The 23,031-nt window shown below is 45.3% G+C and overlaps 1 protein-coding gene across 1 annotated transcript in view; it reads right to left on the reverse strand.

The window, feature by feature from the left end:
- Positions 1–18,929: 18,929 nt before the first annotated feature.
- Positions 18,930–23,031, reverse strand: part of Mipep (mitochondrial intermediate peptidase) — a 136,242-nt gene continuing 132,140 nt past the window's right edge. The window contains 1 exon segment of the mRNA XM_013349217.1: positions 18,930–19,156. Within this exon segment, the coding sequence (XP_013204671.1) occupies positions 19,059–19,156 (98 nt within the window). The 3' untranslated portion in view covers positions 18,930–19,058.

Below are 23,031 nucleotides of genomic sequence, written 5' to 3' on the forward strand. Positions count from 1 at the left end.
TGACCTCACAGAGACCATACATGACCTTCACAATGACTTGTTTACTTTCATAATGACTGTGTATGACATTCACAATGGCTCTGTGACCTTCACCTTCAAATGATCCAGTGTGATGTTCACAATGACTTACTGTGATGCATTCAATGATCCTATGTGCTCTCACAATGGCTTGTGTAGCCTCATATGAGTATTTACACACAATGACTCTGAGTGACCCTCCCAATAAGACTGAATGCTTTAAAATTCACTCTATGCGGCCTTCACAATGTCTCTCTGTGATTCTCATAGTGACTTTCATACCCTCACAATGACAACATTGATGTTTGTACTCTTGCAATGACTTTCTGTTTTCTTCACCATGACAGTGATGCCTCAACAACTGTATGACTTTCACAGTGGCATCTTTTGATTCAAGTAACTTTTGAGAACGCCAAATGACTTTGCCAACACATTGAATTGTGACCTCACAGTAACATAGTGTGATACTCAAAATAATTTTGCATGCCCTTACAATGATTTTTTTGACTTTCACATTGCTTGTTTGTACATCGAGAATGACTTATATGCAGTCACAAAGAGTTTGTGTGACTTCAAAATAAATTTGTCATCTAACATTGACTTTATTTCCCTTCCTTTGTAATGAATCCTTGAGACCCTCATAATGAGGTTTTGTGTAATCACGATGACTTTATATGCTCTTCTCAATGTCTCTTTATGATGCTCATCAAGGACTCTTGTGAATTTCATGACTTTGGGTGCATTTAAAGTGACTTCTGTAGCATGACTAATAGAAACCCGGAGACAGATAATGGAGTTCAAGCTGAAGATCAGAAAAACAAAGCAGCCAAGCCACTAGAGAGTTCTTACCTCTACCAAGGTTTAGACAAAGGAGTGATCCTATCCTTAGCATAACTAAAGATTGCAGTGCTCTCCACTGAACCTCAGACTGCAATGAGCTCTTGTCTCCTCCTGCCTTAAATACCTTTCTCTGCCCAACCACATCACTCCTGTCTCCACCTCCCCAGTGCTGGGATTAAAGGCATGTGACTCCCCAGTGCTGGAAGCACCTTTTTGTGCTATTTCTATTTTGGACAGAATCAATCTCACACAGCTCAGAGTGGCCTTGAGTCCTGGGATTAAAGGTATGTGCCACCACTCCCTAGCCTCTAGTGATGTACCACTGCACTCTGATCTTCAGGCAAGCTTTATTTATTAAAACACAAATAAAATATCACTACAGACTTCTGTATCCTCATAATGATTCTGTGTTCCCACACCCTGACCCTGTGTTACTTCAGTGACTTTTGTGATTTTTACACTGACATTGAATACTCTCACAATGACCTGTCTACTTTCATAGTGACTATATTTGACACTACAATGACTGTGTGACAATTACACTGACTCTGTGTGAACTTCACAGTGATATTATATGTCCTCCCAGTGACTTGTTGGGCATCCACAAGAATTCTGAGTGAGTCTCACAATCACTGAGTAACCATCACAATGACTTTTGGTGACCCCACATTGTCTTTTCAGCTAACACAATATCTCTGTATGCTACCCCAAAGACTTGATGTGACTTTTACAATGATTTTGAACATCCTCACCATAACTTATGTGCCCTCGTATGGCTGTGTGACATTCATGACAATTCCATATGAAATTCACAAAGATTCTGTGTGATATTCACAATGACATATTGTGACACTCAGAACATTTCTATTTGTCCTCAAGTGACTATATGTATGCCCTAACAATGACTGTGCCTTCACATAATTTATGTGTCCCCCCCCCAAAGTTTCTGTGTCCTCACACTGACTTTGTGTGACCTTCACAATGATTTTGTTTGACCATCAAAATGGCTCCACGTGATCTTCATATTGACCTTGTATGACATAAGAATGGCTTTGTGAAATCTCATGATGACTCTTTGTGAACATCACAGTAATGTTTGTTCATGCTACACAATGACTTTGTGTACCTTCACATTGAATAGTGTGCCCTTAGAAAGACACTGTGTGCCCCCACAATAACACAGTATGCCCACACAATGACTCTGTGTGCCATCTCAATTACTCTATGTAACATTCACAATGATTTAATATATCTTCACTGTAATTGTGCACCCTGGTTAAATACTGACAAATATGCATTGCTTGACAAATTAAAAGCAATTAAATCAGTTCCATACACGGAGAAGGAGCCCAGAACTCAGGAACAGGAAGCACAAACCAGAAGCTATGCAAGTAGCCACAGGGACGCAGCAGTGGGGGAGGGGAGGAAATGGGCATGATATTGGGAAATTTCCAAGTCTCTGCACACACTTAGTTCCACTGTGGCAGGGTTTTATGGAAAACCACTTAATAGGTGAAAACAAGACAGGCAGGAGGGAATGGGAGACCTTCTGGGCCACGGACCTTTTGGGTCTTTTAGACCAGTACACCCGATAGGTGTGGAGTTGTGATCCACGTGGGGCGCCAGATGAAGGTGGATGCTAAAAGAAATCCCACACTAGCTCAGAATTGAGTATAATAAAGGGTTATTTATTTAGGGGTAGACTAACAGATCACAGTCCTCTGCTAGAATGGGGAACAGCAACTGAATCCAGAAGCTGGAAGAGAGAGGGAGAGTATGCTTTACATTGACATTTATAGTATAAGAGACCATGCCCAAGTGGGCTGGTAACTTAAAGGCTACTGGTTGAAGGATTTCCTACAGCAGTCACTCATATTCATTGTGAAGTTCACACAGTGTCACTGTGAAGGCACAAAGATCCACCATATGAATGACAATATATCATTGTGAATGTCACACAGTCACTGTGAAGTCAGAGTTATTTTTAAGGTCATATAGAGTCCTATCAGAGCATACAATTTGTTGTGAGAATATATAAAATCATTGTTATGGTTACACAGGTTTATCGTGAGGGCACACATAGTTATTATGAGGGTTCTCATTGTGTGGCACAAAAAGACATTATGAAGGTTACATGTCATTGTGAAGTCACAGTGTCATTGAGGGTATCCACAAAGAAGTCACACCACACAGAGTCATTGTTAGAGCACATAGAGTCATTGTGAATGTATACAAAGGCATTTGTGGGCACACAAGCCATCATGTAAGTTACAAAGTGACATTGTGGAGGTCATATATAGAGTCATTTTTGTGGCACACAAACTCATTGTGAGGGTATATAAAGTAATTGAGATGGTCACACAGAGACATTATAAGGGCATGAGTGACACTGTGAGTGTCATTGTGAAAGCACCTGAAGTTACAGTGTGGCTTACAAGGATTCACTGTGAATGGTGTACAAAGTGCCAAAAAAGAGTTTGTCACTGTGAAGGCACATAAAGTGCTGTTACAACCACAGACTCATGGTGAGGGCAACAAAGAATCATTGTGGGGGGCATACAAGGTCATTGTGAAGACCCAAGGGGCAATGTTAGGGGCCCAGAAAGTAATTTGAGGCCATACAACATCATTTTGAGGGCATGCAAGTCATTATAAGAGTCAAGACAGTCATTATGAAGGTCATATAGAGTCATTTTGTGGGTGTATGATCACAACATGATAGTCACTGAGTCGTTGTGAGGAAAATGTCATGGAAAGAGTTATACAGTATTAAACAATGCCATGGAAAGAGTTACACAGTATTAGAGTAAAGGTCACACATACTCACTGTGACAGCATTTAGGATTATGTGAGCATAGTAATAAGTCCTGTGAACCTCAAAGTGAATTGTTGTGAAGGTCATACAGAGTCAAGGTGAAGAAAGCCAAAGTCATTGTGAGGGCATATAGGTCAATGTTCGGTAGCCACAAAGTTCTTGTGAAGGAGCACAAACTCACTGTGCACACACATAAGTCAATGTGAAAGTCAAACAAATACATTGTAAGGGCACACTGAGTCATTGTGAGGGTAACACTGAGTTACTGTGATGCCACTCATTCATTTTGTAGATAAAAAGACTCATTATGATGGCTCAGAGGTCACTGAAAGTGCATAAAATATCATTGTGATGGTCACACAAAATCATTGTGAGCATCACAAAGTCATAGTGAAGAACACACAAAGCCACTGTGAGGACACAAACTCATTGTGAGGGCCACAAAGAATCATCCTGAAGGGCATACCAAGTGATGGTGAGAGAGCACAAAGTTATTGTGAGAGCATGAAGCCTATGTCAGGTGCCCACTAAATCACTGTGGGGTCATACAATGTCATTTCAAGGGCACACAGGTGATTATTAGGATCACAAAGAGTCATGGTAAAAGCCACATAGTCAATTTCAGGACATATAATCTCATTGTGAGGGTCACTCAGAATCATGCAAAGATCACAGAATCAACATGAGTGCATTCCTGCACATATAAGGTCATGCATAGTCACCATAAGAGCATAACGAATCATTGTGTTCATGACAATCAGTCTGTGTGAATATAATATAGAATGGCTTTAGAAGTCACAGTCTTTGAGAGGGACACACAGTCATTGTGATGGCACAAATGTCATTGTGAGGGCACCAAAAATCCTTGAGATAGCAATTAACACAGGCATTGCAAATGTCATATATATATTTGTGAGGACACCTAATAAGTCATTAAGGTCACACAAAATCTCCATGAGGTACATAGAGTCATTTCATGGACATACAACATCATTATGAGGGTCCAGATTTTGATTGCACAATTTGTCATTGTGGAGGTCACACAAAACCATTGTGGGCATCACAAAGAGTCACTGTGAAGAACACATAAAATCAATGTGAGGTCACACAAAGTCTTTGTGGGTCACAAAAAATCATTGTGAAGGCACAGAAACTCATTAAGAGACAATGCAATGTCATTGTAAGGGAACACTATTCTTTCTGAAGATCACAGAGAGTCATTGTGAAAGTCACATGAAGTCACTGTCAGGGCACCCAAGTCATAGTAAAGGTACACAGGCATTGTGAGGGCATACAGTGTGAAGGTCATATAGAATCCTTTGGAGGGCGTGCAAAGTCATTATGAAAGCTACACTGAAGTTTTGTGAGGAGACAAAGGTTCACTATGAGGGCACACAAGTTATTGCACAAAGCCACAGTGCTGCCCACCCAGAGTCACTGTGAGGGTACATAGTCATTGTGAAGGTCCATAGTCATTGTGAGGGTCCATAGTCATTGTGAGGGTCCATAGTCACTGTGAGGGTCCATAGAGTCACTGTGAGGGACACTCAGAGTCATTATGACACAGAAGTCATTGTGAAGGACACACAGATTCCTTGAGAAAGGCACACAGAGTCATTGTTTGAGGGCACAAGTTCGTCGTGAAGGCACACAAGTCATTGCGAGGCCATGCAAAGTCATTGTGAGGGCTTGCCTTCATTGTACAGGGCACACAGTCATTGTGAACGTCATACATAGTGACTGTGAAGGCACAGAGTCATTGTGATGACATACAAAGTCACCATGAGGGTCACACAGAGTCATTATTAGGGCCACACTAATAATGTGTCACTGAGTGGGAACACAAAGTAATATGGAAGGTTATGCTGAGGCTTTGTGAGGGGACACAGAGTTCTTATGAGGACATACAAGTCACTCTGAGGGTTACAGAGTCATTGTGAAGGTTACATGAATCATTTTGATGGTACATAAAATCATTGAGGGTCACATAGAGTTAATATAGTAGCATATGTCATTGTGAGGGCTATACACTGTCACTGTAAAGCTCACACAACATCATTGTAAATGTCACACAGTGTCATTGTGAAGGCACATAGAGTCTGTGAAGGCACTCAGTCATTTAGAAGGACTCAGAGTCATTGTGAAGGTCACACATAGTGTGAAGACACACTTAGTCATTGTGGTGTGACACAAAGTGTAAGTGCACATGGAGTCATTATTAGGGTACATAATTCATTATTAGGGTACACAGGGTCATTGTAAGGGTACACAGTATCATTTTGAAGGTCACACAGAGTCATTGTGAAGACACACAGGGTTATTATAAGAGCACATAAGTTATTGTGAGGGTACACTGAGTCATTGCAAGGGTCAACAGGTCATTGTGAGGGCGTACCGTCATTGTGATGGTATACAAAATCATTTTGAAGGGCACAAAATCATTGTGGGTATAGCACACACATATTCACACAAAGTCATTCTAAGGATACACAGCCATTATGTCATACAGTGTTATTGTAAGGATACAAAACGTTATCTTGAGGGTATACACAAAGTCATCGTGAGGGGCACATAGTCATTGTGCCACAGAACATCATTGTGAGGATACAAAGTTATTGTGAGGACACACACAATCACTGAGTGTCACACAGAGTTACTATGCATGTCACACGAAGTCATAGTAAGTGTCACCAAATTCCAACTCCTTCAGTTAGAACCTTGTCTACCCTCACCATTTATGACAATTTGAAATCCTGATGTTGGTCTGGCTATGTTTTGCACGGTGTCAACTTCTGGGAGATATTCAAATTACCTTGCAATGAATGCTATCAAAACTTTAGCACACATGTTTTATAATACAAGAATAAAATAACTAAAAAAAAAACCCTTGCAGCACCCCCCCAGAGGTCAGTGGGTTTGATCTGCCAGAGACCAGATGGGCAGATTGTGCACACAGCAGCACTGACCACCTGGTGCCTTTCCCCTCCCTTGTCCTTCTTTGCTTCTTTTGTAATCTCTTCTTTCCCCTTAGTCAGGCTCTTTGGTCATTTTAGATTTTGAAATAGGAGCTTACATTTCCGGAATTTATTTTATAGTGGCAGCATGCATTATTGCTAGCAGGTGTCTCTAGGAGGAAGTGGCACTATGGGATAGGACAATGGGGTTTCTCCAAAACACTCAAACCTGCAGTCCACCTAGGCTTTTTAAACATGGTAGAGACTGGCTTGGCTTCTGGGAAAACCACAAATTCACCAGCTCTCTGAGCAAAGGAGCTCAGAGATGGTGAAATTCTCACAGGAGAGCTGCCATACTCTAAGAGAGTAACAGCTGCCTGCTCTCATTGCCACCACCGTGAAGGGTTCTGCAGCTCAGTTTGTCCCGTTTTTGCTAAAGAGGATACTGTCTGATGTTTTATAGGTTAATTTGTAACCCAGTTGTAACCGAGTGAGGTTTGTGAGTAAAGTTCAAGTTGATCACATCAATCATCTTGAAACTCAATATAGTGTTCTAGGAATTTCCAGAATCTTCTACTGTACCTGCCAGATTGCAGTATGTTCTGGCACATGGCCTTATATAGTTCATTTCATTAGGTCACACCTTTGCCACAGGAGGGTCCCAGAGCTTCTCTTGCAAGACTTGAGCAGGCTGGGAAGTAGCAGTTTCATGACCCCCTGTTGGCATCATATTCCTTGAGATTGATGACTGCTTTCAAACTAGCCTTGCTAAAATACTTGAATTTTTAAAACTTTCCAACAGCAACCCTTCCTCTGCACCTTGGGTGGTCCCCTGAAGTAGGTTTCAGTAACTAGTCAGTGAAGACCAGGCTCTCAGCTGTCCCCTTTCATTCCCAGTGCTATTGGCTTTGTTTTCTTATTTGGTTTTTAAATGTTGTTGTTGTTTTGAGATGTGATGTCTCATTATGGTTGGGGGTAGTGGTCCTCCTGCCTCTGCCTTCCAAGTATAGTACAGATGTGTGCTACATACCCAGCTTGATCTGTTTAGGGATAATTTAGCTAGCACAGACCATCCAGAATTTTCCTTACCTGGGAGATTATTGGAGTCAATGGGTAATCTATAGAACACCCAATAACATTTATGTATTTTCATTTATCTTTAATATTTATTATCATATGCATGTGTGTTCATGATGTGTGTTCTCTACTGTGAGAGCTTGTACCAAGGTTTATGTGTAGAGTTCAGAGGACATCATTGTGGAGTCAGTTTTCTATTTCAATCTTTATGTGTGTCCCAGGAATTAAATTTAGACTGTCAAACTTCTTTCATGACTTCTTGGCTATAATAAAGCATCCATGACCATAGCAACTTATAAAAGAAATACTTTTATTTGACTTTTGATTTCAGAAGGTTGGAGTCCATGATGGTGGAGCAAAGGAATAGCTGAAAGCTCACATCTTGCTCCCCACCACAAGGCAGAGACAAAGACAGAGAGAGGCAGAGACAAAGACAGAGACTGAGGAATGGTATGAGTTCTTCTGAAATCTCGAAGTCCATTTTGGCAATACACATCCTCAAATAAGTTCACACCTCCTAATCCTTCCCAAACAGTTCCATTAACTGAGAATCAAGCTTTCAAATATATGAGCATATGGGGTTCTTTTCATTCAGGTCACCACATTCCATTCCCTGTGTCCCCCCCGCCCCAGGCTCATGGCCATGTCATAATGCAAAATACATTTAACCAAGCTTCAAAATTCCCACACTTTTGTGGTCTCAACATCCTTTCAAAGTCCAAAGCCTCTTCTGAGACAAATAGCACCTCTTACCTGTAACGCCCTGGGAAATCAAAATCAAATGATATACATTCAATGTACAATGCACAGAATATACATTGCCATTCAGAAAAGGAGAAAAGAGACACAGTGAGGAAATACTGAACGAAAGTAAGACTGAAAGCAACAGGACACAACTCTGATCCTGAAGCTCCAGGTCTGATGTCAAATAGCTTAGAAGGCTCTGCCCTTCCAGCTCTGCTGACTGCAACCCACTTTGCTCTCTTGGGCTGGTCCCACTCCCTGTAAGCAGCTCTCCATGGTAGACATTCCGTGGATCTGGCACCTCTAATGTCTTGGGGTCTCCAAAGCAATCTAGATTGCACTTGCACAGCTCTGTGCAATGGCTTCTCAGGGCCCTCATGAAGGGACTTGTCTGCCACATTCCTGGACTCAGTGTCTCTCCTTAACTACAAATGATGATCCCTCAAATGTTTTACTTGTGTAAACTCACCCAGGGCAGGCACCTGAAGGCAGGAACTGAATCAGAAGCCAATGTGGGGTGCTGTTTACTGGCCTGCTTCTCGTGCTTGCTCGGCCTGCTTTTTTATGCCATCCAAGACCACAGGCCCAGGGTGGTACTGCCTACAGTGGTATGGGTCCTCCCACATCAATCACTACCTAATAAAATACACTAATGCTGTAGTGGAAAGATCGAGACCTGGAAAGGAAACAACCATTGTCACAGGGTCATCACCACTGTTCCTGTGACCTACTATCTCAAGAACCAACACAGGGGCAGGTCTTTGGGGTGTCACCAGGTACTGCCATCACTGTAGGTGTTTAGCCCCAATTGTCCTGTAGAGGTGATGTCTCCCTGGAGCACCTGCACCCAGGGATGAGTATTTCTGAGGTCAGTTTGCTGAGAAATGACATCCTTAGGTAGAACCACTTGTAAACTATCGTCCAGGTCAGATGAGATGCTGGGGATGAAAGGCCTCCTCTGGACCAAAAATGATGTTCCAAGCCTGCTAAGGCCCATCTGCACCTAAATCCAAAGACCTCAGGGTCTTGAGATAAACGGCTAGTATCCATCAGTAGGAATGCCAACACCACACCCTTCACACTTCAGAAAACTGAGATTTGCAAACCTCTTTATAAAGTGTCCAGCCTGGAGTATTTTGTTGTAGCAACAGAGAATGGAGTAAGGTAATCACTTCTAAGTATAATAATAACTTACATCCTGTAAAGGAGATACGTTCTATTTCAGGCTTAGCCATGGTTGCATATGCATAAGGAGATAGCCTAGTGATGAGGCCCAAGTCTCCATGCAATACCACAATGCTTTGTCAAGAAGAACACAGGGAGGCCAATACAGTCTCAGGAGTAGTCAGGGCCACACATCTCAATGCTTTCACCAGCATCAGCAGGTAGAACCTGGACTTGAACATGCCTTCACCTACTATGAGAAAGGAGACAGCAGAAGGCCATCAGCCCCTAATGCTAATTATCTTTGGGATAGTCACCTCCCTCTTGAGAGGACTGGGGTGGGCAGCTGACCATCAACTGAAACTAATCGGCCTCCTGCTCAAAGAGAGTCTAATACTAGAAGAAGCAAGAGGCAAGAATTAAAGGAAGAAAACCAGAGGAGGCCCAGTGTGGAAAAAATGAGAACTATTTACCCTAAGGAGGATACAAACCCAAAACAGTTATTAACGCCAGGGAGATAAAGGACTGGACACACAAACATAGAGAGGCCCCAGGGGAGAGAGGAAAGGGCAGGAAATTATACAGGAGTGTGCAATCCGATCTGGCTGGAGCAGCCGCATGAAACACGAAGCATTATGAATTATGTAGCTAAAACAGCAAAGCATGGTCTAAGCCAGTTGGAGGACTCCCCTTGAGCCCCAGAACCTCAGCCATGGCCCTCAGAAAGAGCAGAACATGTGGATTGGTGGGAACCGGCGAGAGTGACCACAGAGGGACTGGCATAGGCACCTAGCTTCAGACGTAACAAAGCCTGGTGAGTGAGTGGTGGGTGGCTGGGGAGATAGCGCTTTCGCAAAGGAGATTGTGACAATGAAGCCTGCAGATCTGGACAAAAAGGGAGCAAAGCCACAGGGGACACCAGGGAAGCCTCAGGTCCATGTGATGGCACCTCTACAATGGGTGACAATGTCCTCTGTGGACCCAGGGTGTGCACCACGGAAAGGGGATGCATCTTCACCATCTGCCACTGTTGTGCACTATATGGGAATGGGAAGGCTCCAATTCTCTTCCCAGCCTCACTCACCAAGATCCTGCCTCTGGGGGAGACTTTATGATTGGGGCCATTTCTCCTGTCAACACGCTTGGTTCACCTGCTCTTCCTATGACTACCTGAGATGTATCTCCTTCCCAGTAGAGAGAAGAGCAGAACGCAACAGAAGACAGAATGGCAAGTCGGAGGGTCAGAGAGGAGAGTGGCACAGGTGGGCCTGATGGGATGGGGAGAGGAAATCCTGCCCCATAGTTCCTGAGGTCACCCACCAGGAGTCAGACTGATGTCAGGTGACCATCACCTGCATGCTGATGTCAGCCCCAGACAGGCAGTTACAGGTGGGTTACAGAGAAAATAAGAGTATTCCTGCATCAGGTTGGTCCTGATAGAGTCCCTCTGTAAACACCTGCACTGAGGGTTGACCTCAGCAGGCCATGGGGGTGGCAATGGGAAAGAGAGTTGATCTCCAGGTCTCCGACCCTCTGACCCCAGAAGGCAATGAGAAGTACAGCCACCCTGGTGTGAATGGGAGGTTAACAGGAGGGATCAGGTGCCCAAGCCACCCAGGCAGAGGAATGCAGGAGGGAGAAGGGCCCCCAAAGCACAGGTCACAGCATTTCTGGGCATGAAATCCAACATGGGCATGAACTCCACAGATACTGGACCCACACTGAGCTGGAAACTGCGTGCCCCTCCTCCCTTAAAGGCCATTTGACTTCCCTGGGCCCCAGCTACATCATCCTAAAACCTACCTGTATCTCAGGCTGGAGAGATGACTTGGTGGTTAAGAGCACTGAATGCTCTTCCAGAGGACCCAGGTTTGGTTCCCAGCACCTACAAGGTGGCTCACAACTCTCTGTAACTCCAGTTCCAAGTGACCAGAAGCCCTGTTCTGGTCTCTGTGGCACACATCACATACATGTGGCACACACACATTCATGCAGGGAAACACTCGTACACATAAAAACAAAACTATTTCCTCACACAGCACCTACCTTCCCCAAGTGCTTCTGAGGTTTGTATGTCAGCCTGGCACAGCACAAAAAGGTACAGTCTCTCTGCACATGCGTTCCACACGCCAGGTCCAGCCAGCTGCAGACAGAGTATTCCTATGGAACCATTTCTGCTCTGAACAGGTGCACATGCCACATGGCGAGTGTCTGGGCCATATCTGTGCCGTGCTGGTGTTACCTGTGCATCCAGGAGGCTGTATGTAGCTTCTAGGCAAACCCTGCTGCGTTCTATGTGAGGAACTCAGGTGTCTGTGCCCTTGCTAAGCGGTACCAGCACCCCCCCCCCCGGCTCCCCATGCCTAGAGCCAACTGTACTCTTCAGACTCCAGGGATTGGTTGTCACTTCTGTCCTGTGTGCAGAGCACCTGGAAGAATTCCTTCAGCCTTGAGTGGGACCAGGTGGCAGGAGGCCAGTTGAGGACACGAGGAAGTACATTCAATGAGAAATGTCCCCCCCCCACACTTAAAATTCTATCACTTTTCATCATTGTATGTGAAAGTATTTTGCAATTACATAGTCTACAAAACTAAAATTAAAGCCCTCTGGTATTTCTAGATTGCGTAATTCAACAGCAGAAGGAAGCTATTGCTTAAGCGTGTGTTTACTTGTGGCCAAAAGAACAAACAAAAAACAAATGTCAGCGTTGAATTACTTGACTCAAAATAAGCAGATACTATGACAGCTGAGGAGGAAACAAGAGCTCTCCAAAAATATAATATCACCACACGATGGTAAAATTAGCCATCAAAGAAAAGGGGGAGGACACTTCATTGTTTGTGGTGCTGGGGAGGGAGCCCAGTCTGGCACAGCTGCTGCTGAGCCCCACCCCGGCCACCTACAGCTGACATCGGAGGACTCATGAAGTCCTTCACCAGAACTCAATACTCCAAGTGGTCAGTTATAGTCCAGGAGATCACAGGACGTGGGACAAATAAGATTCAGGAATGTCATCCCTACACTACGGCCACGTGTCTCAGCAAGTCTCTTCCGTTAAGAAGAAACCACTAATTTCCTTTTTGGGGTGGGTGGGGCGAACCCAGGGCCCAGTGTGTGCTAGCAAGCACTAAACTGCCTAACTAAAGCCCCAGCCTGCCACTGATGGTCCTTCATTTTGGGGGGGGGGGCAGTAAGGTTCACTTAGTTTAGCCTTACCGAGTGTCATATGGACAACTCAGGGTTGTTAAACACTTTCCTAATGTGTGGCCATCAGCACTGTTCATGGCCCCAGGGTGGCAAACACAGCTCTGGCTGCCTTCCCCTTCCCCCATTCTCTCTGCCTTGCTAAACAGTTAGATTCCTGACACTAGCCACCAATGTCTATTTCTTTATCTGGCCACTTCCTCCTCCTAAGGCTGACTACCAGGGTCCAGCAATCAAAGTGTTAAAGTCTAGGAATCAAAAGCCCTCTTTTGGCTACCCCAACTAACCTGTCCAATCAAAGTTGAACAGCTCATTCTAATATGGGGATTTCCTCTTTTCCTTTATAAAACGCCATTTGCCTATGTGCCATGTGTGCCATGTCTGTCTCCTTTCTATCCAAAGGTTGACCTTTGTCCCTCAGGGCAAATAACCCTTGCCCCTCTCCCTTGTTCCTTTCCACTCTCCCTCACCCTCTGTCTCCTACCGTTGTCTCTTATTCCCTGCCCTTTATCCCACTGGGGCAAATTAACCTCCTTTGTGCTGAGAGCTTGGTCTTGGGATATCCGGTGCTAACTCTGGTCCTTTCAGCCCACCTCCAGGGCTCTTCATTTAAAGCTGAAACTCGGCACCATTAGATAAGAGACCAGGAACTACCACTTTTAGCTGAGTGTATTTACTTCGCAGTGCTTCTTAAAAATATGTAGAACTCACTGGAGATGTGGCTCATCTGGTAAGGAGCTTGACTTGCATGCATGAATCCCTAGGTTTAATCCCAGCACCACATAAAACCAGATGCGGTGGCTCATGCCTAAAATCCCACTTGGAAGATGAAGTCTGGAGAATCAGAAGTTCAAGGTTGTCCTTGGCTACATCGGGGGTTTGAGGTAAGCCTGGGGTCTGTGAGATTGTTTGCACTGGTAAGTTTTTATTGACAACTTGACACACCTATCTGGGGAGAAGAAACTAAAGTACTGCCTGGATCAGACTGACCCTGTCTACAGCATTGTCTTGTTTGATGGTTGATTTGGGAGGGTCTGGCCCACTGAGTGCTACTACCCCAAGGCAGGTGGGCCTGGGTTGTATAAGAACGCCCGGACAAGCCACTGAGTGAGCTAGCCACAGGCATCTCCCCACAGTTTCTGCCCCCTGACTCCTGCTTTGCGTTCTTGCCCTGACTTCCCTCAGCGATGGATTGTGACCCAGGAGTTGTAAGAGGAATAAATCCAAAGTTCGTTTGGTTGTGGTGTTTAACACTGCCATGGAAAACAGACTAGAATCCTGTCTCAAAATTCATACATATGTACATTGTTTCTCTGTGTGTATGAACTCATGTGAGAGTGTGCATGTGTGTGTGTGTGCGTGTGTGAGTGCTCTTCATTCCTAAAATAACTAAGGTATGAAGAATAAGTGTTCCAGGTCCCTGAGGATGGGGACACAGTTACTCAGAAACAGGACAGCTGGGATTTGGTCCAGAGTCCCAGTAGATAGGAATCCTGTGCTCATAGGTCTGGGTTTTTCATCTCCCAGTGTCTTCATCATGGTGTTGGTTCCTAGGGGACCAGGCAGTCTCTCTTTCAGCACTCAGTCATAAACATTGTCCCTTGCTTCTGTCCAGCTGGCAGAAAATTAGCTGGAGAACTTGAGAACGCGGCCCTCCCCTCAGGCTCCAACTGCACGCTTCCAGCTGGTTCCAGGGTGTGTTGTAGCTCAGCAACTAACAATGTCTCAGTATCTGGGGGTGGGAAGTGTTCCTTCTGGACCCTCTACATGGAGACTTCTGGGACGGGGCAGGATCTGGGTGTGCCTGTGTTCCTGGCCATAATAGCCTCTTGGAGTATCAGAACCAGCAAGCCAGAGCCCCTGCACCCTTCCCAGCAGCTCCTCTGTACCTCCTGGGCAGTACTCTTCCACCACTGACAATGACAGTGATGTCGGGACACAGAATGGGGCTCTACCATGGCCAGTCATACATCATCTAGTTGGCCCTGTCTCACTCTCTAGTTAGGGCTGGCTCAACAAATCAACTACTTTTCAAAAAACCTAGAAACCTCCACCCTGCTCCCCAGGACACTTCCACCTGCTGGGTGCTCTGTAAGCTGGAAGCTGGGCTGCTGCCACTCTGGATGGGTGGTGATCTGTGAGGAGGGTGGGCATGTGCTTTGGGCTCAAGTGGATGCTGTGAAGGCTCGGGATGCTGCAGGCCCTGGCAGCCACACTAGCTCTTGCCCCGACCTGATACGAGTTCCAGGTTCATGAGGAAGAAGGATCAGCTCCGTGTCTCATGGCCTCTTTGAAGACACCTGTCATGTGACTTCCCTCAGCCGTTTCCTGTAACTGCCTTTACTCCATGAAGGCTTCCCCAAAGTGACGTCACTGTGTCAAGGGGAGTAAGGCGCCCCAGCAAGGCAAGCCGTCTTGAAAGGACCACTTAACAGGGTGGCAATTTCCCCGGGAGAGTCTATAAGCTCCAGTCCTTATAGGAGAAAGGCAAGGGAGAAGGGCTCCATCTCCCCCTAAAGAGTTGATAAACAAACTGGGCTTAGGAAACTCCACTCGAGATTTCAACAGCAGCATGCCTGCTGTCCACACATTCTACTAACCTCCTGGGACCGCTGGCCCCTGCTCCCCAGCTGTTCCCTACCCCAGATGCTGTGTGAAAGCATGCTTGCTGTGGGCTTGCGGGAGCTGAGGGCTAGCGCACAGGGAGTCTTTGGTAAATCCTTCTGCATGGCCCCGCCACGTTAACAAACACAACTGGACTTGGATGCAGATGAGACATAATCAGCTCTGAAGCTGACAAATAGGCACTTTTGGTACCCGTGAGTGCTATAAAGGAAATGACACTGGCTCTCAGGACTGACAATGTGAACATGGCTCTCCAGCCGGCCACGGAAGGTAGGCTGGAAAACCTGTCTGTTTTCCATTTTCAGTGCTGTATTCAACAGACTACATTCGACACCATATTATAAAATTAATTTCTTGTTAGATGGCTTTGTCTCCTAACTGTAGGCCACTGAGATCCTGAGATCACTGTATCCTGAGAGCATTTACAGTGGACCAGGCTAAGCAAGGATGCTGGGCAGGCTATGTATGTTAAATCCATTTTCCACTGAAGCTACCTTAGTTTATGGTGGGTTGTTGGGCTCTTTCACCATATTAAGTCAGGTGCATCTGCATAGGAATCATGAGACTGAGGGCACAGGAGCGGGGGAGGGGGACTTTGAGTGACTCTGTACGGAGGGAAGTCACTGGGAGACCTGTGGGGAAGGACACCCAGGCTGTGCTGGGGCCTCAAGTCACAAGTTTGGATTGGGGTCTGGCCTCACTCTTGCCCTACACTTGACAACTGAATGACAGAAGCGCAGGATTTGGCATGGACCATATGATGTTTCGCAATGATACCCAGGCCTTACTACTTTTGGAATGTTCTGAGTTTGATCTCCACTTGAACACTCCTGGTCCACTTGGCCTGACTTCTGAGTTCAGTGACTCAGGAAGCCAGTCTCGTCTCCGGCTCGTGTTTTGGACAGGACACAGTGAATGTTCAGGTCATCTGCCTTCTTTGTTTTCCATTCAGTAACAATTAGGGCCCAGAGACTCCTCCCTCCGGTTTCACTACCTGCCCTGCCTTCTACAGGGCCCCATCTGTTCCTCCCCATGGAGAAAATCCCATTGGCTTTGTAAAATGAGGTAAGCTGCTGGAGGCCATGGAGACTGCTGATGGGAAGCTCTGAAGGCTCCTTCTGGTTCATTCTCGGAGGACAAAGAGACTTCACAAAGGTCAGGCATTTCTCCAGCACCCTTACAGGCTCGGTTTCCCAGACTTTAAAACAGCTGAGATGGAACAAACACTCAGGAAAAGAGATCCTTTAATTTCTCTCCAGATAAGAGGAGCCGTGTCAAGATGTAAGCGTGGATGGCCCCAGTTAACCTGGTTCATCTGAAGATGGTTCATAATGATGCTGCAAACGGGATTTTGAAAGTGACCGCTGAATTCTATGTTAGAATCCTTTAAGAAGCTAGACATGACTACACTAGCCTGCTTTTGAGACTGGTAGAAACTCTGGGTCCCAGTCAGCTGTAGGAAATGTTTCATCAATTGGACAAACACACAGAAATATTACCAGCCACCAAACATTACCTTCTGAAGCCTGTCACCCTAAGGAGTAGGGGGGAAAGTGTGTCCATTAGGCAGAATGAGCATAATCATCGGTGAAGCCCAGGTGACAATGGCATACCAGACAGGTTGCAAATAGGGACCACAGGATCTTCTGAGAGCTCTCTGTTCTTTCTGGAGCCACGCAGGCCACCATGCCTATTAGCCCTGCCAGTTTGGCAGGACCTAGAGCCACCGAGAGACAAGCCTCCAGCATATCTGTTGTTTTTTATTCTACTTTTAATTGAATCACTGCTAACTAATTTTTTTAAAACGATTAAAGCCACTAAACTTTAACATCTAAGCCAGTTTGGGGTGTGTGAGGGAAACGCTACCAAGCACTTCTCTCTAGAACAAAACAGTGGTGCTCATTCCTCCACAAGTCTAAAGTGAAGGTCTGCTACCCCAAAATCCCACACAGAGAAAAACAACAATAAACTCACATTCTAGGGGGCTGTACATTTCCTAGTCTCTGCTGTGTGACTTTCAAAAAATTAATTTTGTCCTGTGGGATGGACACGGAATTGTGTGTAGAAAAGACCAAAGCACTGAGATAGTGAAATGACAGCCTCAGAGAGGCAAGTGGGCTCACGGAGACATCTTACAGGATCCCAGGACCCTCCCCTTTCCTAAATCCCTTCCCTTCCCTCTGAATGGCCCTCCAGTCTCCTCACTTGGGCAGGCTCTTTCTTCATATGGTTAGTAAGCAGCTGTAACAGTTGCAAAGTCCTCCAGGAACCAGAAGCAGCTCTTTAAAGGGGGCTATCCTTGCTTTCCCCAATCTGCTTCAGGTCCCCTGACTAGCCCACATATCTGGCGAAAGGAACACTGGTGAAGACACAGGGACTTGGCACCCCAGGGACACCATAGAGCCTGTTGCATCATCAGATGGCCCTGCAGCTGACAACGGCTTGATGCCTCCCCAGATGTTTCCCAGAACAGAGCCGGCATCTGTGAGTGCAAGGATCAGATCAGATAAGGAGAATAAATGGGGTGGGATTTGGCTACACCCCTAGGCATTGGCACTGGAGCCCATTCTGTCACCACCACCACCCAATCCATCCTCCAGCTTCCAGGCTCCTGCCAGGTGCCTCCTAGGGTTGGCATGTAGAGCCTCAGACTAGACAACACTGCGCCATCCCGGCTATGAGGAAGCTGGCCTCAGAGCGCCAACCACTTCCTTCCCAGTGATCCAGAACTGCATGTGTACGCACATGTGGGCAGGTGAGAAGGTCAGCAGGTCACTGAGGATACCGTTCTATCTGATGAGCTTGTAAGAAGCTTCTAGAGTCTGAGTGCAGTGAACGTGTCCTTTCTGTTGCCACTGGCCATGCAGAAGCAGGAAGAGGTACGTTCTACCAGATGCCATTTTAGAGCGAAAGGGCTACAGTTAGCTGCTTGACTTTAACGGTGGGGAAAACACCTCACATCCATGAAATGATTTCTCTCCCAGTATTCGCAATACACAGTGGCTCAGTAGACACCAGCATAAGCTGTGGGTTTTGGGGAATAACAGATGAGGCTAGAACCCGGCTCCTTAGGTGCTCACTGCCTGACCTTCAGTCAAGACAGCAAAGCTAGAGTCCACATCCTCCCAGTTCTGAGCCCATCGGTAGAGCCTAAACACCCTGGAAGACGCATGTCAGTGGCAATATTTTGTCTGGCTTCTTGGTTGCTGCAACTGACTGTCCAAGACACTAGGACAGAGGTCTTAAGAAATGGCAGTCCTCCTTTAAAAAACAGGTATGATCTTTTTGAGAACTCTTCAAATTGTCCTAACTTGCAACAATTTAGTTTTCTGCAGCGTTTCTAATGCATTCAATTAGACAGCAACAAGGCAGCAGTCTGGACACAGCACCAAGCTGGGAACACTGGTACTCTATAATCAGAAACTTCTGTGGTTCACAAATAGACTAAAAAATGCTTAAGACACTGCCAAGCAGGTGAGACACAGCGTAATTCAAACACATTTATTCCAAGTTCCGTCAGTTTAAGGCTTGTCAGGAAATATTTCCTCAGTGAACTGAAGTTGGATGGAGCTGTTGTAGGTGTATGATCGAGATCTGGTGACGAGCCATGCGTCTGCTATTTAGAATCCATGAAGAAAGTTTCAAAGTCCAGATTCAAGTCAGAAACGAGGGCGCCCACGAAGTCATCAATGGAGGGACACTTCTGCAGCATGCCTACAGCCAAGCAACAGGAGGGTCAGTTAGCTCGAGACACCAGAGGCAGAACTGTGGCTTCTAATCCCACACGAGAGGTCATTACACAAGTCACAGGTAGCGTGTGACCTGAAGCTGTTCCCGACTTCAAAGCATTTTATTCTTTACGCAACATCTGGCTAAGAGACTTAGGCCCAAATGCATTTCCCAAGCAATTCTGCTTCTGTAGCTATCACTGTCCACCGGGAGCAATGTTACCAGACTGAATTGTTGAGAACTGCTGACCAGGGCAAGCTAGGGTTTCAGTCATCTGATTATTGGTGGGGTTCCAAGCACATCCTGCACACTCCAAACCCAACGAGGCGTCAGTTCTGCAAAAATCTTGAATCTGAGTCCCTCCACATTCCCCAGCCCCAGAAGGAAAGATGTCTCAGATCTGCAGAATTCTGAAGGTCTCAAGAACCCACCTCACCCAGAAGACAGCTGATAGACTCTGTTATGTGAAGTTCAAAATGGGTCTGGTCAAAACTGAGTGGTCCAGTTGCTAAGCAATAGGGATAGGACATGAGGGAATATTTTAGAGAGATGGTTTTGTTCTCTACCTGGATAATAATTCAATGACACTCGTGTGCATAAGGTAAATCTATTGAATAGAACATGGTGATGCCTAAAATTTTTTTTATCATTATTAAATACCAAATTCAACCTTGAAAACATACATGAAAGTAACATTATACAGATTGAACAGGTTATATTTAGAAATATATATGTATATACATATGCACATATGTATATAACAACAATGAAAATAAGAGGCCATGAATTGGAAACAGCAAGGAGGGGTAAAAGGGAGGGTTTGGAGAGAGGAAAGGGAAGGGAGAAATGATGTAATTATATTATAATCTCAAAAACTAAACAGAAATAACTGAAAAATTACCAATAAAAAAGTACACGTAGTTCCAAACTTGTGCCTTTTAGGAGAGAGGTACAATTGTGGGAACCTACAAAAGTGTCTGCTGTCTCCCAACTTGTCTGGGATGCAGGATGAGGCTGGAAGAGGGCATGGGGACAACCTGAGGCTCTGAACCAGAGCAGCAGAGGACCAGAAGAGGGCATCAACTGGGCAGGAAAGACAAGCCTGAATGAACAACCCGTACAGGCCAATGAGAGTAGCAGAGAACAGTCAGGTGATGTCGAGGCTGCAGTCAGCAGTGAGAAAGCCTGGGATGGCAGGGGTGGTTCAGGTCCACAGTCAGGAATGCACTCATTTACAGCATGAATAATAAAAACCCAGAGACAAATATTGGGGTTCAACATGAAGATCAGAAAAGCAAAGCAACCAACTACCAGAGAGACCTTTTACCTCTACCAAATCTTCAGACCAAAGGGGCAAGATCCTGTCTCCTCGAATCCTCAGACTCCACACACCACTGACTTCCTGTCTCTTCCCCTTTATAGCCACATCACTCCTGTCTCCACCTCCCTAGTGCTGGGATTAAAAGTGTGTGATCCCAAGTGCTGAGATTCAATCTTGTGTAGCCCAGGTTGGCCTTAAACTCAGAGATCAATCTGCCTCTGTTTAGAGTCCTGGGATTAAAGGTGTGTGCCACCACTCCCTGTAAAGCTGACTAGTATGGTTGCTTTGCTCTCTGATCTTCAGGCAAGTTCTATTTATTAAAACACAAATGAGTACCACTATCGTCCCTTCCCCATGCACTGTACGCAGGGTGAGACACAGGGAAGGAAAACCAGCTCCCAACATGCAGGATCTGCTAACTAGGCATGGCTGGCTGAGAACAATAAGAGTATTTTCATTTTGAGCTATAGATTGTTTTTCTTCTCTTTCAAATTCAGATTTAAATAGTTCCATCGTGAGGAAACATGGACAGAAAATTGCACTGTGATGCCTTTGTTTGTACAACTGAAAGTCGAAGCATCATATTCTTTACAGGATGAAAGCAGACACTCTGGTTGCTCAGCTTTGCACCTTCCGATGCTGGCAGTGCTATTGAGTAGAGTCCACCTGATTGGACAGCAGTGTACACACCTTCCCTGGGTGCCAGCTTTCTTGATGCAGAGCCCATTTGTAGGAAAATCTTTAAACATGGCTTTCAATCAATTATACATTTTCTTTTAAAATCTGAATATTTCTATAATTATGTAACTACTTATTTAAAATTAAATGACTGTAACTGTCAGGGGGTAAAACCATTTATTCAGAGCCAACCTAAACAGGTAAGGATGACCAACCTTTGTCTTTGAAGTGGACCAGTTCAACTCAACAACCTGGCAGCATCAAGGTGATCTGGTCTCATCCTCGGAACAGAGATACTCAGTACCTGCCCCATGCCAGCTCACTGCCCTGCCCATCCTGCACCGTTCCTGCGCCTCAAAGGTGACTGTGGCAACAGGAGAGAAATACAAACAGCTCGGGTTTTCCTCAGAATAGTTTGTGAGGTCTGATGACTTCGTTTGAAATGCAACTGTTGAAGATGAAAGTGTAGGAAGGACTTGGGACTTGAAGGATCAGGAAGGAGCTTCTGGGCACACAGCAGCTCCAATCAAAGGATCAAATCCAACACAGAAGGGCTTTGCAAGTATCAACATGAACCGATTCTACACAGAGAATTAAAGACAAACCCAATGTTTGAGACAGTTTCACAAATAAGAAAAATGAAAGTTGGCTCTTAGATATATGTCCTGGTTAGTTTTTTGTCAATTCAACACAAACTAGTGTCACCTGGGAAGAGGGACCCTCACCTGAGATGAGTTCCACCATCAGACTGGCCTGTAGTTGAGTCTGTGGGGCATTTTCTTGATTAATGACAGATGTGGGATTTGTGGGAAGGCCCAGCCCACTATGAGCAGTGCCACCCCGGGGAGTTATCAGAAAGCCAGATGAACGTGAAGCAGAGGAGCGATAAGCTCCCTTCCTCCATGGTCTTTGCTGCAGTTCCTGCCTCCGGGTCTGGGCCTGAGGTCCTGCCCTGACTTCCCTCCATGAAAAACTGCAAACTGAAGGAAAAACAAACTCTCTTCCCTACCTGGCTTTTGGTTGGTTTTCCCTCACAGCAACAGGAAGCAAACCAAACACGTGTGTCTGCCAAAAAAAATTGTCAAAAATGTTCCCTTTGTCTTTAAGTCTTAATTTGGAAAGGGTGACAGTAGCTCTGTAGTTTCTTAGGAGGCCCTGGATTGAGGAGAGTTGACAGCACAGCTCTCTGTGGAAACTACCACGGGGGTGTGGATGCAAGAAGGTAAGGACTGACTGTGTCAGAACTGAAGAGAAAAATAATAACGGCAAGAAAATAAGGTCAAAGCTGCATTCAGACACACACTGTGCACCCATCCCAGCTCACAAAAGAAACTACGATATTGAGTCTCATATATCTGACCATCTGAGGGTCAAGCAACATAAGTAAGAATGTTCCAATTTATTTTTCTCATTTTACCTGAGAGGCAAATAGGCCAACAAATGACAGTATAAGCCAGAACACTTGCATCCTTGTTGGTCTATTCTAGTACCTGTTTAACAACCTTGGAACACAGAGCAATTACTCTGGGTCTAACTAAATAAATTATGATATCAAGTCAATTCCAGAACTGATTGTTGCAGCAGGTAGGTTTCCAAAATGCACCTTGTGCCACTACTCTCTAGTGCCTGCTACCCTGGGTTGAAAAGAGTGGAGGCAGAGATGGCTTACAGGGGTAGATGCAGAAGCAGAATGGGCTTGCTAGGGAAGACCCATTCAAAATGGAGTGGGCACTGAGTGCCAGGCATGATGTTAAAAGCATTAATATTCTGGCTCTTCTTTTTTCAGTGCATTTTTTTGTCGTTGCTGTTGGTTTTTTGTTTGTTTGCTTTGATTTTGTTTTTGTTTTTTGAGACAGGGTTT

The sequence above is a fragment of the Microtus ochrogaster genome, chromosome 17 (genome assembly GCF_000317375.1).
Source record: "Microtus ochrogaster isolate Prairie Vole_2 chromosome 17, MicOch1.0, whole genome shotgun sequence".
Taxonomy (NCBI): domain Eukaryota; kingdom Metazoa; phylum Chordata; class Mammalia; order Rodentia; family Cricetidae; genus Microtus; species Microtus ochrogaster.